Source organism: Eutrema salsugineum, unplaced genomic scaffold (genome assembly GCF_000478725.1).
Source record: "Eutrema salsugineum unplaced genomic scaffold, Eutsalg1_0 scaffold_14, whole genome shotgun sequence".
Taxonomy (NCBI): Eukaryota; Viridiplantae; Streptophyta; class Magnoliopsida; order Brassicales; family Brassicaceae; genus Eutrema; species Eutrema salsugineum.
In genome coordinates, this window is record NW_006256877.1 from 3,725,669 (window position 1) to 3,739,721 (window position 14,053).

A 14,053-nucleotide genomic window follows, 5' to 3' on the forward strand; every position below is an offset into this window, starting at 1 on the left:
TAAGGACAGCATGGAAGCTAAGGGACTTCATGATGCAGTCATAGAGGTTATGAAGAGGTTATTTGAAGAGTATAATTCTGCTATGGTCCTACCTGTGAATGCTACATCTTCTCAGTCTGTAGCATCTTCGTCTCAGACTCAGAACCATTCTACACAAGAGTCTGAAGAGCAGGTTGAAGGCGATCTAGACTTAGAGGAAGAGCTCGGGTATGAAAGAATGGACTCTTTGTACAAAGAGATGGCAAGTGAAATCGGGTTTCAGGATGCAAGTAACGAGCTGGAGTTATATCTGAAGGAGAGAACAGAGAATCCGAAAACAACTATGGCCGGTGTAGAATATGATGTGTTAGGTTGGTGGCGTCTCAACATTCAGAAGTATCCAGTCTTATCTGAGATTGCAAGGGACGTTCTGGCAATGCAAGTTACTTCGGTTGCTTCTGAGTCTGCTTTCAGCACAAGTAACCAAATTTTAAATCCTTCTAGAAGTTGCTTAACACACTATATGATAGAAGTTTTAATGTGCACTGAGCAATGGATGAAGACTGATAGTCACTTGAATGAGAAGGGAGTTGTTATTACAAAAGAGCAATTGCTTGCTGAGATTGAAATGCAGGATAAACTACAGAGAGGTAAACCTTAGCTTCTAGTTTGTTTTTTTATAGTTGTTTGTGCTTCTGGTTTTACGTTTTAACATTAGCTTCGTTAATTTATGTTAGAGTTCGACTTTGGTCGTGTAACTGAAGGCTGAATTCCTCATCTGCGATTAGGTATGTATGACACTATCCCCACTTATTTCTATCTTGTAATAGTCTTCTCAGTTTTGAGCTTCCGAGTTTGTCAAGTTTTGACTGATGAGATTTGAGAACGTGTGATTTTTGCAGAACAAGGAGTAGGCGTAGCAGTAGACAACTTAGAGAAGGAGTGAAGAGGCTGAAAGTCTGAGAGCACACAGTGAGACACTGAGTCTGGTTTTCTTTTTGGTTGTGTTCTTTGTGTTCATTTAGACTCTCTTACTTGCCTCTAAAGTGTTTTTTGGATTGCTTTTGGAACTTGGAAATGTGCTGCAAAACATTTTGTTGTCTAAGTCTACTCTTGTTTTGGAGTTAGAGTTATATAAGTTCTAAACTCTGCATATTGGTTTTGTTGTGCTTAAACACTTTCATTTGGAATGTAAGCTACATAGTTTTTTGTTTTACTCTTTATATTTTGACATTTCAAGTACACTTTTTCGGGTTTTCGGGTCTAATCCGAAACCGATCGGACCCGAAAATTTTTTTGGTTCCTGTTCGGTTTTTTTTTTAAATTCAATAATCGACCTGAATCCGAAAAGAACCGACCCGAACCGAACCAAATTACACACTAGAGCCGAACTGGTCCAATTCCTCTAGACCCAAAAACCCTGAAACCCGAAAAATCAGACCCAACCCGAACCAAGGACCCGAAGGCCCAGGACTAGAGTTCACCTTTGGCCAAGACCTACAGTTAACCACTTAGCTGATAAGCTCATACTCAAACCAAAAATAACTGAAGATCAGAATCTGTTAAAACTTGTTTCAGTATTCACAGATAAAATGATGAATCAATCAAAGCTTGAATATGATTTGTGGTCATTTATGAACATTTTGTTCTTTACTTTTATGTCCAAAGGAAAGGTAAACAACAGTTATGTACAGAAGAGTTGAACAAACATTATTGTGTTGCAAATATACAAGTTTCATGCTTTCACCGTTTGCTCAAACTCCGATGATATTTTCATAAAAAGGAAGCGACTTTGATCCTGAAAAATCATTCAAAAACTATATGATTAAACTGCTAAAAACAAAATCTAGTTATAACATATATTCAGTTTCTCAGAGGTTACCGATGTTTTTTTCAAAAGGGTTCACGCATTGGTACTTACGCCTTGTAACGAAGGTATTCATCTACAGTGATAGGTTTAGCTCCACCATACCAATTGATCAGAAATATATTGATGATCTCGAGTTTGAAGACGCGGAAATCATGACCCTTTGGCCAATCTGCAACAAAAAGAAAAACCGGTATATATATAAACGATACACAGTAATACAATTATCATGAACTTTGTACCCATCATCTCTGGATGCTTAGTGAAAAGAGCTTTTTTGGCCACTTTTTCTTCCTCAGATCCTTCATTCACTTGCAACAACTGAGACATTATAAGATAAAGACCGAAGCATATGTAAGAAAATCTTGTTAGCTTAAAGAGAAAATCTTGGTTTTTTGCAAGACATTTACCTTTCCGGTGAGGGTTAATTTAGAGCAAGTAGGGTCCATTGGATCTCTCTTACAAGTTCCAATGGGAGATTCACTGATTGCAAATGAAGCTCTCGAGTCTTTTAATGCGTTTCTAGAGGTTGGATCAAGAGTTGTCAAGTAAAAGTAAGGCACACCGTTGCCTTTCCCGGGCAAACCATCACTATATGATACAACGTTCCTGCAAAGCAAGTTAAAAAAGAGACCAATATCTTGTTAATCTTTAGCTATAATGGAGAAGACTATATGATCATATCTTGGGACTATACTGCAATTTTGGTGATCAAGAGTTGTGATTTGATTCATGGAAACAAGATTACCCGAAAGGTGCTCCTTCATGCTCAATGGACAATGTGCTGCAAGAAGAATAAAATCACCAAAACCAATTAGTAATCCACCATTGATGTCGACAAGATTGCAGAAATTTTAATAACACAGACACTTTCACTCATAAAGACGAATCAAACAGAGAGCAGTTGATAAGTTTTCTGGTTTTTGTACTCATCAAATCCCAAAACAATTTCAATTCCTAAAGGATCAATCTTGATGAAGTTAATCCATAGCAAAACATCGCTCATCGATGCTATCTATTATCAGTGACTGAATTCAAATCGTCCTGCTACTTGATTTGTTGTCGGATCCCAAATCAATTTCATTTTCAAAAGGATCAAAGCTATTAGGAACCCAACAACGTTCGTCGACACTATCATCAACAAACAGATTCAATCTGCTACAAAGCAACGAACTTTCTGTAATAATTAGTCCTAAATTAGTCCTGATAGATAATTGAAAGAGACCCAAATCAATAAACTCAAATCCCAATACTGCGTCACCCTAAAAAACTGAAATTTATACTGTAAGAAACTCTAGAATCACGAGTTCTTGCTCTTGCTCTGTTCAAGACAAAACCGAAAAAGTTAAAATACCTTAGGACACCCCAAATATTCTGAGAGACAAGCCAACGAGCGCTTGCGGCAACGTCATGCCTATCAGGCTTGGCGATACTCAGAATCCGAGCAGCAGAAGAATTTTCAAGAACTGTCAAGAGGAGGAAGAAGAAGATGATGATCTGACGAAGACGGACTTGAAGTTCCATGCTTTTGAGTTTTGCGATGATGACCAAACTGAGTAAAGACGAGTAAACAAATAGGAAAACAAAAAAACAAAAGTCAACTTCACCAGTCCCAAGATGGGGATTTCGCTTTAAATTGGTTATTATCTCTTATCTTCTTCGGAGTATCTTTTCTTCTTGTATGTAAAAAAAAAGAAGAAGCAGAACTTATCTATAAAGCAAAAGTTTGTAACGCTAAATCTCCATACGCCATTAGAAGATGATCTTGTCAAGCTCTTAGGAGAAAGATAATTCCGATATTTTGATTGATTGATTACAAAACAAAAGAGAGTAAATTATGGGCCATGGCCCAATATTTTAATAAAATATTGGGTTTATTTCGTAAATATAGTTAATTATGAGGACTTAGATTATAAATTTGCAAAGCAGCCCAAGGTCCAAAAACTCTTTTCTCTTGTGATTTCTCACAATCTGATCCTCGAAAATTGATTACTCCTCTTCGCCGTCGTGTCTCCGCCGTGATGAAAAACGGAAAACTCATTAACTGGGCGGAGCTGCCGTCGGATTTGATCTCTTCGATTCTGGTCCGTCTTAGCGTGGCGGAGAGACTGCAAAACGCTGGGAACGTGTGCAGATCGTGGCGACGCGCCTGCCAAGAGCCTTCGATTTGGCTGAGAATCGACGTGTCTCGATTCCCGAGAAACATCGATGAAGCCATGTGCCGTCGCGCCGTTGATCTAAGCCAGGGCGGCTTGCTTGAGATCAACATTGAGGATTTCGGCACCGATTCTCTCCTCACCTACATCGCCGACAGGTTCTCTCTAAACCCTAAAAAAATCTCCACTCGATTTCGATTATCATAAGGAAATTGCAATTATTGAATGTCTTTGGTCTGAGATTATTGAATTTTGATTTCGATTATTGAATGTCTTTGGTATGAGATTATTGAATTTTGATCTCGACTATTGCGAGAAATTTTGCTAATTCTAGGGTTTTCGTCAGATTCTTATACGTCTATTGATTCATGATTTAGATGCAAACTGTTTGTTTGTAGACACGCAATTACCTCGACTTAATTTCGATTATTGTAAGGAATTGCAATTTCTAGGTTCTTAATTAGAGGTTCTAGATCATGATGTGGACATGTGGTATAACTTAACTAATTGTTTGTAGATCAAGTAATGTGAAACGCCATTGGACTTGATTTCGATTTATTGTAAGGAATTGCAATTTTTAGGGTTTTTCAGCAGATCTTATTGTTGTCCTTATTAACTTTAGATGCAAACTACAGTATACAGTATATGTTTGTAGATCAAGTAATGTGAAACGCCATTGGACTTGATTTCGATTATTGTAAGGAATTGCAAGTTCTAGGGTTTTGTCATCAGATCTTATTGTTGTTGTTCTTATTAACCCATTAACTTTAAATGTGTTGTAGATCAAGAAATCTGAAACGCCTTGGACTTGTAAACGTCAATCAAATAACGGGAATGGGAATTTCAAAAGCAGCCATGAAACTACCATTGCTTGAATACCTCGAGGTTACGAATCCGTATACGGAAGAACTGGATTTGAGAGGTCTAGGCCTCTCTTGCCCAAACCTCAAGACATTGAAGCTAAACAATATGGGTTGCGTCTTCAACTTGAGCAACGAGTGTGACGATGATGCTTTAGCAATCGCTGAAACAATGCCCGGTTTACGACACCTCCAGCTTACCAAGAACCGGTTATCAAACGCCGGTGTTAACGCCATTCTTGAGAACTGTCCTCGCCTGGAACGCTTTGATTTACACAGATGCATCTTCGTCAACCTTGTCCCAGCATCTGCAGAATCAAATGTTATGAGAGGATCAAAGGTTTTCTAATATATATCTCTCTCTCTCAGGCAAGGATTTATGTTTGTGTTATAAGAATGCTTTAGAGAAGCCTGAAATTGAATAAACAACATATATTATACTTCTTCTTGGTGAATTTATAATGATTATCAAAGGTTTTACATGTCCTTGGGACAAAATGCAAAGCAAAGCGCTTGGGCTATCCCTTTTGGATGATCTTTTGCTCGTTGAATGAATGTTAAATTTGGTATGGATACACGATGGATGCATGCGTGATTGATCTTGCTCGATCATGCCACCTACACATTGATTTGAAACACAAACCAAACTTTGACGATGGAAACAAATTGAAATAAAGAGACGTTTATTTATAGATGTGAGGAAAGACGTATAACGTACATTCATACAGAGCGAAGAGTGAGAGCATGACTATGCAGAATTGCAGATTAGACGTATATGTGTTGATTTCATGGGTCATGGGTCGACTGTTTTGTAGAGATGTGTGATGTATCTTAATTTCTTATTGAGTTATATACAGTATATCATAAGATATATATACATTAAATATAACATATAAAAATGGTGGCAAAGAGAGTAAAACCTAGTTCATTTTGTTTATTTAGTTCATTTCACATTTGCATTTTGTTGATGATATTACATTCTTTCTTACAAAATGTTATATGGTGAATCGATCTTCTCTTTTTTTCTAATATATATATAGTTATCTCTCATGCAATGATTTATGTTTGTGCGATAATAATGCTTTAGAAAAGCCTGAAACTGAATAAACAAAATACATTAAACTTTTGTGTATTTATGATTATCAACAGTTCTACATTTCCTTTGGACAAAATGCAAAGCAAAGCGCTTGGGCTGTCCCTTTTGGATGTTCGCTTTCTCTCCAACAAAACCCTGTTTTCCTCCTATTAACTTGGAGCAGCACCAACAGTCAGGGCTCGTTGAGTAAATGTTGCATTCGGTATGGATACACGATGGATTCATGCGTGATTGATCTTGCTCGATCATGCGACCTACACATTGATTTGAAACACAGAGTAAACTTTGACGATGGAAAAATAAAAACAAAGAGACGTTTATTTATAGATATGAGGAAAGACGTATACGTACATTCATGCAGAGCGAAGAGAGAGATCATGACTACGCAGATTAAAACTATATGTGATGATTTCATGGCTCGACTGTCTTGTAGTGATGTGTTATGATTCTGAAAGGTTGTAATGTGTTGTGTGTTATTGATTAAGAGTACAAGATATATACAAGAGATATATACAAGAGGAGAATACACAATTAAGGAAACAGAGATATGATACAATAAGTAAGAGAGATCACAGGGAATGATTCACGATAGTCAAATCTTCATCTTTTTACATGTGAATCACTAATAGATTCTTCTTGTCTTATTTAGTTCGGGTAATTTTTTACATGTGTGTGTATGTAATATGTATGTATGAGCCATGAGGAAAGACTAAACTTACATTCATGCAGAGGGATGAGTAACATCATGGCTATGCAGATTCGAGCTATATTTGATGATTTCATGGTTCGGCTGTCTTGTAGGGATGTGTTATGATGATTCTTGTTGTTTTATCGAGTTCTTACAATTTTTACGTACATACAAAAGTTAATTATAAATAGTATAGACAGTAATTTGAGATCAAATAATATCTTTTGGTTTTCAAGATTTCAGTCAATATTCAAATATCTCGATCAATAAAAAAGAAAAAAAAAATTATGGTTGCAATTTGTTTCAAGAATAGTACAGAATTTAATTAACTTCCAACTATTTAAATCTAGGAAACCGTTTAATGTAAATATTCATAAGAGAAAAATTAAAACTTAAACCAAAACCATTAGAATTGGTGTAGTTTCATTGAGAAAAAGATGTTAAGACATGTTTTGCTTATAATCGGCTGGATATGGTTGGGATGACAATTTGTGAAGAAGAAAAGAGGGATAAGCTATCGGAGAATTGGAGTTGAAGATAGTATCAGTGCATTGTCAGACGATTTGCTCGTGCAGTATTTTGTCATTGGTTCCAAAAAATGATGCAGTATTTTTGTCATTGGTTCCAACAAATGATGCAGTGGCTACCATGATTTTGTCAAAACGAAAGCAGTATATTTGGATGATGGTGCCACAATTCGAGTACAAAGAGATCAAAAATAGTACTCACGAACGATTTCTTGCCGGTTTACTTGGCTGTTTAATAGGCTAAAATAGTAAGCAACCATGGTCAATTTGGCGGTTTCTTAACGAGTCATGGCAACTCCACAAGCAAGGCCTTGCCCATGTTAAGAAAATGGAAACACTCACCTACAGGCCTTTATATATTTTTCTGGATATATTTTGAAATCGGAATTTAGTTATAGTGATAAAGAAATTCTAAACTATTTGACATAAATCCAATTCAACATATTTTAAACACGCTTTTTTTAATGAAGTTTCGTTAATTAGAAGATCTTTGTGACTCTATATGTGAAGCTTATTATAATAATTCATTCTAATAGTATATCATAATTAAAGAAATCAAAACAAAATAATAATATTTTCAAAATGTATTTCTTAAAAATAGAAAATAAATATTATCAACAAAATATTGTATGATAAGAGACTTTGTTTTCAGTCAAGAAGAACTTTTTACACAGATAATGTTAGATGCTTAAAAATAAAGAAAGGATCTATTTTCATTTTCTTTAAAAAAAAGTTTGCATGTTGTTCTCTATACAAAATTAAATATTACTCACTCCAATTCAGTTTATAGATTATTTCAGAATCAATTTATTATTCCAATTAAGTGTTGTTTTTGATATTCAGTGCAAAATTTTAGACAAATTTTCATTTGTTTAACTTTATTATTGTAATATATTAATAATAGGGAGAAATTATGTGCTGGCGAACTTAATCGTATTAAGGAGTACATCATTTTCAATGTCAAAGCTTCAATATGGAAATAGTTTGCGGCTCGGATAACTTCAAAAAGTTTTGGTCGATTAAGACGAATGTTCTTAATTCTTGAAACTAGAATCCCACTTTTTGAGCCGTTCTCCACTAGCAAAGGTGGAGAAAGAAAATTATGTAATTTATAAATTAATATAGAATATAATAAAAGTATATCTATTTTAAAAAAAATTGTGTGAAACAATTCTAAACGACTTATAAAGTAAAACAGAGAGAGTGATAATCAAAATATTCTTAACTAATATGATAATACTAAATTGTTTTTGCACTAAAAATGTATAAAAAAATTATTTAAATTACAGTGGTGTTGAATATTAATTTGAGTTAGATTTTATTATGATTACTTAGGGTCTATGAAATGCTAAAAACAGTTTTGTCCACAAAGCACTTATATTAGAAAGATTAGATATAGAACTTGGTTAACATCTTCTTATTGATGCTAATGAGGGAAAGTGGATTGCAAATGAGGTTGAACATAGGGTTAGTGAACTAGAGTTCGATCTCATGTGGTCTGGGAGCCTACTAGCTTGCCCAAGAGCCTTTATATTTTCAATATGTTTGTGTTTTTCCAACAAATGTTTTGTAGATGTTTCTTCTCCAGTTTGCCTCACACTCCTCAAAAATCTTAGCATTGTTTCTGTGCTATATAAAGATGAAGATTCTCTTGTTCCTATTCCCAAATATTTGAAAGTGATGCGACACCAAGACAAGGTGACAACGTTTAGTGTAAAAGTGCCATCTCTAGAGACCTTAGTGTATGATTATTTGGAACTAAGAGTACTCAATGGAGAAGATGTACAAGATATTGGAAGATCTCTGATCATAAATTCTGTGCTTTTAAAGGAATTCAATATCTTTGATACTTCGGCTGACTCCCACTCGATTGTGAACAAGCTTCATCTTGATAAAGCAACTATCTACGTTCATATCAATCTTGATGACAAATTTATGAGATCTCTTTCCTCAGTCAGATACATTATCTTTGCAAACTTTAAGAGTTTAAAGAGAGCTAAAGTCTCGATGAAACCAAGCTGCAGCCGTAAACATGGAAAGAAGGTAATGGAAGAGTTAAATTCCATGTTGAAGTTCTCAACATTGTTCCACTCGGTTGAAGTTTGCCACTAATCTTATATCAAATGATCATATCTACCATTAGTCAAGCTCTATCATTCATAGCTTTTTGTTTCTATAAAAGATCATGAAGACGTTGTTTGATATTAATGGACAGACTTTGGTTATATAAGATTGAATTTGTTTTTAAGAAGTTTTTTTTTTATCAATTTAATTAAGTTTTACCTTACATAAGATTTAAAAATTTTTTTTGGAATCTTTATTCTAGAGGAAATGTTTGTCAGTTTTTTGAGTAGATAGTGATCAATTTCGAATTTATAATGGCAAATTACAAAAAGTTATTTTTAAATAGCTAAAACAGTATTTTTAATTTGGAATCTAATAATTATATGGTTTATATTTATTTGGTTGTAATTTTTGGATAATTATATTATAGGTACTTTTAATTTAAGATCTAATTATACTGTTCATATTTATCCGAATTATCAGTTAAAATATTTTATATTTGTCTGAATTTAGTAGCCTCAGCAGATTGACATATTATTTTTTTTTTTAAAAAAATTATAACGAAATGAAAACAAATAAAAAATAGTTTTTAATGCATATATTTTATCCTGTTACAATTTTTTATAGAAACAAAATTCATCTAACGGTTCAGATTCATTCTCATATTAATCCAAGGGTTGTGATTTTTTATCATAAAAGAAAAATTTCTCTCTGACGAAGCTTCAAGTTCACTCGATTTTCCTCAGCCACCATAGCTTCTTTTTTTTTCCGTCCGTCGCCGTCTTCATTTCCGATCAGAAGTATACCTTCTCTTTCCGATCGGAACCCGCTCACTACACCCATAAGGTCAGAATCATCAATTTACTTGTGCGATTTGGTATTTCGAAATTTGGTGTTTTGATTAGTCAAAGATCATAAATTTCGCAATTACGATTCTGAAAAATCGGACCTTTACAATTACATCACTGTCGTTACGTTGAGGAATTGATTGGATTTGAAGGGTTTTTTTCTAACTTGTTATTGGTTATCTTGCGATGATCTTGATCGTTGACCTTTATTGTGCCCTGTTTTTTGAGGAATTTGATTTTTTTCCGTTTATTATTTGTGTTTTGGTGACAAAATTTAGGCTTGTGTAGGTGTTGTAATGGATCCGACAAAAAGAAAAAACTGCCAAAGAATGACAAAGAAAATGAGGAGAGTGGGGAAGTATGAGGTTGGTCGCACGATAGGTGAAGGCACCTTTGCTAAGGTTAAGTTTGCGAGGAACTCAGACACTGGAGAAAATGTAGCCATCAAAATTATGGCTAAGAGTACAATTCTTAAGCACAGGATGGTTGATCAGGTACGTTCTTGAGTGTTAATCTTGTGTGTCGTTTGTTCATGCTCTTGTTTAAGCTCTTCTACTACTTGTGTCTTGTCCAGATAAAAAGAGAGATATCCATAATGAAGATTGTTCGACACCCTAACATAGTGAGGTTGTATGAGGTTTGTATAATGTTCCTTAACATCTGCGAAATTCGTCTCATAAGTTTATTTCTTGCATCATCTTCCATCTGAAGCTGGTTCTTGTGTTGTTGTAGGTTTTGGCAAGTCCTTCAAAAATATATATCGTTTTGGAGTTTGTGACAGGAGGAGAGCTCTTTGATAGAATTGTAAGTAATCTCATACTTGTATACTTGTATTTCCGGTTTAGTTTCGGTTTTTTTCCAATCTTGGATATCTTCTGTTTGCGCAGGTTCATAATGGGAGGCTTGAAGAAAGTGAGGCACGCAAATACTTTCAACAGCTTGTAGATGCTATTGCTCATTGTCACTGCAAGGGTGTTTACCACCGTGACTTAAAAGTGAAGCCAAATATTTCTTCTTTGTTGACTAATTTTCCGTAGAGTTTTCCTCCTTTTTCCATGTGTTGTAATCCAGACTTGATGCCTATGTGTCATTATGATATTCAGCCAGAAAATCTTTTACTCGATATTAATGGAAATCTCAAGGTTTCGGATTTCGGTCTCAGTGCATTGCCTCAGCAAGTAAGTCCTCACATTCTCTGCTTCAGCATTAAAGACTCTTGTTCATTTGATTTCTTTTTATCTGTGGAGAGTTTCTCTCTTCTAGCTTGTTCATTTCTTGTTGTTATATACTGAATCAGGGAGTAGAACTTCTGCGCACCACATGTGGAACTCCGAACTATGTAGCTCCTGAGGTACTTAGTGGCCAAGGTTACGATGGTTCAGCAGCAGATATTTGGTCTTGTGGAGTTATTCTTTTCGTTATAATGGCTGGATTTTTACCCTTCTCTGAGACAGATCTTCCATCATTGTACAGAAAAGTATGTTACACACTTTCCACATGACTTACTGTTTGAATACATGTTGATATTAATGATCAATTCTGTACAGATAAATGCAGCAGAATATTCTTGTCCACCGTGGTTTTCTACAGAAGCGAAGTCTTTGATACATAGGATACTTGACCCCAATCCCAAAACAGTGAGTGCTTTGCTGCTTCGTCTCCGAGCTTTCATGTTTGCTATTATTTAAAAATTTTTTTAGTAATTCTATCTGCTTATCTACGATTGTTTCCCAATTAGAGCAGCGTATTCAAATTCAAGGAATTAGGAAAGACCCTTGGTTCAGATTACATTATGTGCCTACTCGAGCAAAGGAAGAGGAAGAAGTGAATTTGGATGATGTTCGTGCAGTTTTTGATGGAATTGAGGTTGGTCGTTCGTCTTCATTGTATCATATGCTATTTGTTGGTCAAATCCATTTAACTGTTAGGATCTTTTAGGAAGAAGTGCTTTGCTAAAGGATAAACAAACTAGTAGACATGTCATGTGCACCAAAGTTGTGAACTACGATTTTATTCATTTCACCAAAAGCTACACCTTAGGGAGAGTTAGCATAACCAGATTAACACAGTGACTTATCAACAAGTGTCTCTTACTTTTGCTTGTTTAAACACAGATTTGACCAGTCAGTTTCACTTGTTCACAGGGCAGTTATGTAGCGGAGAATATAGAGAGAAAAGAAGAGGGACCCCTGATGATGAACGCCTTTGAGATGATTACCCTATCACAAGGCTTAAACTTATCAGCACTATTTGACCGGCGACAGGTAGTACCTGATTTTCTATTGTTGCTCAGAGAGATCTCCTTATTGAATAAAAGAATCTAAGTAGCATCTAATCTTCATACTAAATGTTTTGGCGTACATATTATGGTGTTAAATTTCGATTCTGTGTTCTAGTTTGTAATAATTATAAGTTCATGAGATCATTAGTTGCATGGCATTATTAAATAGAAATGGAATCCGAAATGTTCCTGCATATTGGTGGCTGATCCGTTGATCTCGCAGGATTTTGTGAAAAGGCAAACCCGTTTTGTTTCTCGAAGGGCGCCTAGTGTGATAATTGCTAATATTGAGGCTGTTGCGACCTCAATGGGTTTTAAGGCTTATACACGCAACTTCAAGGTAACACAAATCCTAGCATATATACTGAATAACTACTATTATGCTTTTCTTCTCAAACTCCGAACTGTAAAACTTATGTTATAGATTGATATGATATGATATTCCCAAGGAAACTTAGTTTATACCTCTTGACGTTCATGAATGGAATATCTAATGTGGAATTTTCATGATTTGTTGCAAATTGTTTCTTAACCATGCACTCTATGTGCTAAACAGACAAGGCTCGAGGGATTGTCTTCAATCAAGGCCGGACCGTTCGCTGTTGTGATAGAGGTGGTTAACGCTTCTTGTGATTCTAATACAAGTCTATATTGAATCTTCAATGAAAGGGCTTCTATTAAGATTACAAATTAACCTTTGAATATGTAGATTTACGAGGTGGCACCATCTCTTTTCATGGTAGACGTTAGAAAGGCTGCTGGTGAAACTCTTGAATATCACAAGGTTTGTGAATACACTTTATATCCAATGAACAGCAGGTAATTTCGTTATATATCTAAGAGAGTGCATCATTTTCTTTGATATTTTGTGGTATCTCGCAGTTCTACAAGAAGTTATGCGCAAAACTGGAAAACATAATATGGAGAGCATCAGAAGGAATGCCAAAATCAGAGCTTTTCAGAACAATCACGTTTTGATCGATCCTCGGCTTCTCATATCAGTCTTGTAAGTAAATGCATGTGGAGAGTACTAACCAGAGAAGAAGCAAAAGATAATCAAGCAGGTGCTCTAATACTCGAATAAACTTATAACACATGAAATGGAACTCGAATAAAGAATGTAGATTCTTATGGTAAATGCCGTAAATAATATATTCTTCACGAAGATCGGAAGATTTGCTTCTATTGTAGTATTCCAAATCTGATTGTCTCTTGTAGTATGCTTTGCCCATTTTTCTTTTTAGTTGAAGGCTTGGTGCCAATAATTCCTTAAGCTCTTTTCCTTGATTATGTTCAACAAGTCTATTAATATCAAAATGAGTTTACATAATCGTTACAGAAACAAGGAAAACAAATTTATTACATAGTAAGCAGTATGTGCACTATACAGTATACTGAAAACGATTTCTCTAGAAACTAAGAAGGAATTTGACGGTTGCCTTCTTATAATCTTACTTGCTAATGAATTATTGCATCTGTTATTTTCTTCTTTTGTAATCGAACTTCTATGAAATTTGTGATTTTTTTTTAAATAAAAACTAGATTTTACCTCGTGCATCCGCACATGAATTTTCTTTTATTCAAAATTTGTAATCTAATTTATGTTTTCTTTATAAACAAAATTTTTAATAAGTGATATAAACCAATTTATGTTTTCTTTATAAATATAAATTTTTAATAAGTGATA

General features: G+C 34.8%; 3 protein-coding genes and 1 pseudogene across 7 annotated transcripts; 3 read left to right on the plus strand and 1 right to left on the minus strand.

Moving 5' to 3' along the window:
* Nucleotides 1-1,569: 1,569 nt before the first annotated feature.
* On the minus strand, nucleotides 1,570-3,672 carry LOC18022407 (protein CREG1). 4 transcript variants are annotated; one of them, XM_024159028.1, is made up of 7 exons: nucleotides 3,558-3,672; nucleotides 3,201-3,402; nucleotides 2,595-2,630; nucleotides 2,257-2,455; nucleotides 2,089-2,167; nucleotides 1,901-2,018; nucleotides 1,586-1,777 (listed from the first exon to the last, which is right to left on the minus strand). In XM_024159028.1, exons 2-7 carry the CDS (start codon nucleotides 3,368-3,370, stop codon nucleotides 1,753-1,755), a joined length of 627 nt encoding a protein of 208 aa, XP_024014796.1. In that variant the 5' UTR covers nucleotides 3,371-3,402; nucleotides 3,558-3,672; the 3' UTR covers nucleotides 1,586-1,752. The 4 variants fall into 4 exon arrangements, with proteins under 4 accessions (XP_006405544.1, XP_006405545.1, XP_024014796.1 ...); XM_024159029.1 differs by having other exon boundaries at nucleotides 3,201-3,412; nucleotides 3,558-3,644; XM_006405481.2 differs by having other exon boundaries at nucleotides 1,570-1,777; nucleotides 1,862-2,018; nucleotides 3,201-3,634.
* A 123-nt stretch (nucleotides 3,673-3,795) lies between these two features.
* LOC18022466 (putative F-box/LRR-repeat protein 9) lies at nucleotides 3,796-5,347 on the plus strand. Its single transcript, XM_006405483.2, has 2 exons — nucleotides 3,796-4,160; nucleotides 4,785-5,347. The coding sequence occupies exons 1-2, from the start codon at nucleotides 3,868-3,870 to the stop codon at nucleotides 5,209-5,211; spliced, it is 720 nt and encodes a 239-aa protein (XP_006405546.1). The 5' UTR covers nucleotides 3,796-3,867; the 3' UTR covers nucleotides 5,212-5,347.
* Nucleotides 5,348-8,517: 3,170 nt separating this feature from the next.
* LOC18022467 lies at nucleotides 8,518-9,285 on the plus strand (annotated as a pseudogene).
* A 671-nt stretch (nucleotides 9,286-9,956) lies between these two features.
* On the plus strand, nucleotides 9,957-13,559 carry LOC18022468 (CBL-interacting serine/threonine-protein kinase 24). 2 transcript variants are annotated; one of them, XM_006405485.2, is made up of 14 exons: nucleotides 9,957-10,083; nucleotides 10,374-10,579; nucleotides 10,660-10,722; nucleotides 10,818-10,889; nucleotides 10,973-11,080; nucleotides 11,189-11,263; nucleotides 11,383-11,562; nucleotides 11,633-11,722; nucleotides 11,829-11,951; nucleotides 12,230-12,349; nucleotides 12,590-12,706; nucleotides 12,923-12,979; nucleotides 13,076-13,150; nucleotides 13,249-13,559. In XM_006405485.2, the coding sequence occupies exons 2-14, from the start codon at nucleotides 10,382-10,384 to the stop codon at nucleotides 13,342-13,344; spliced, it is 1,374 nt and encodes a 457-aa protein (XP_006405548.1). In that variant the 5' UTR covers nucleotides 9,957-10,083; nucleotides 10,374-10,381; the 3' UTR covers nucleotides 13,345-13,559. The 2 variants fall into 2 exon arrangements, with proteins under 2 accessions (XP_006405548.1, XP_024014795.1); XM_024159027.1 differs by having other exon boundaries at nucleotides 9,984-10,083; nucleotides 10,364-10,579.
* Nucleotides 13,560-14,053: the final 494 nt, after the last annotated feature.

Coding starts and splice junctions, on each gene's coding strand:
- LOC18022407 (XM_006405482.2), bottom strand. CDS start 3,370: ATGGAACTTCAAGTCCGTCTTCGTCAGATCATCATCTTCTTCTTCCTC. Junction 2,019..2,088: donor TAAGCATCCAGAGATGATGG/GTACAAAGTTCA, acceptor TTTTTGTTGCAG/ATTGGCCAAAGGGTCATGAT. Junction 1,778..1,900: donor GAATACCTTCGTTACAAGGC/GTAAGTACCAAT, acceptor ATGATTTTTCAG/GATCAAAGTCGCTTCCTTTT.
- LOC18022466 (XM_006405483.2), top strand. CDS start 3,868: ATGAAAAACGGAAAACTCATTAACTGGGCGGAGCTGCCGTCGGATTTG. Junction 4,161..4,784: donor CTCACCTACATCGCCGACAG/GTTCTCTCTAAA, acceptor AATGTGTTGTAG/ATCAAGAAATCTGAAACGCC.
- LOC18022468 (XM_006405485.2), top strand. CDS start 10,382: ATGGATCCGACAAAAAGAAAAAACTGCCAAAGAATGACAAAGAAAATG. Junction 11,081..11,188: donor TTTACCACCGTGACTTAAAA/GTGAAGCCAAAT, acceptor TATGATATTCAG/CCAGAAAATCTTTTACTCGA. Junction 12,980..13,075: donor CGTTCGCTGTTGTGATAGAG/GTGGTTAACGCT, acceptor TTGAATATGTAG/ATTTACGAGGTGGCACCATC.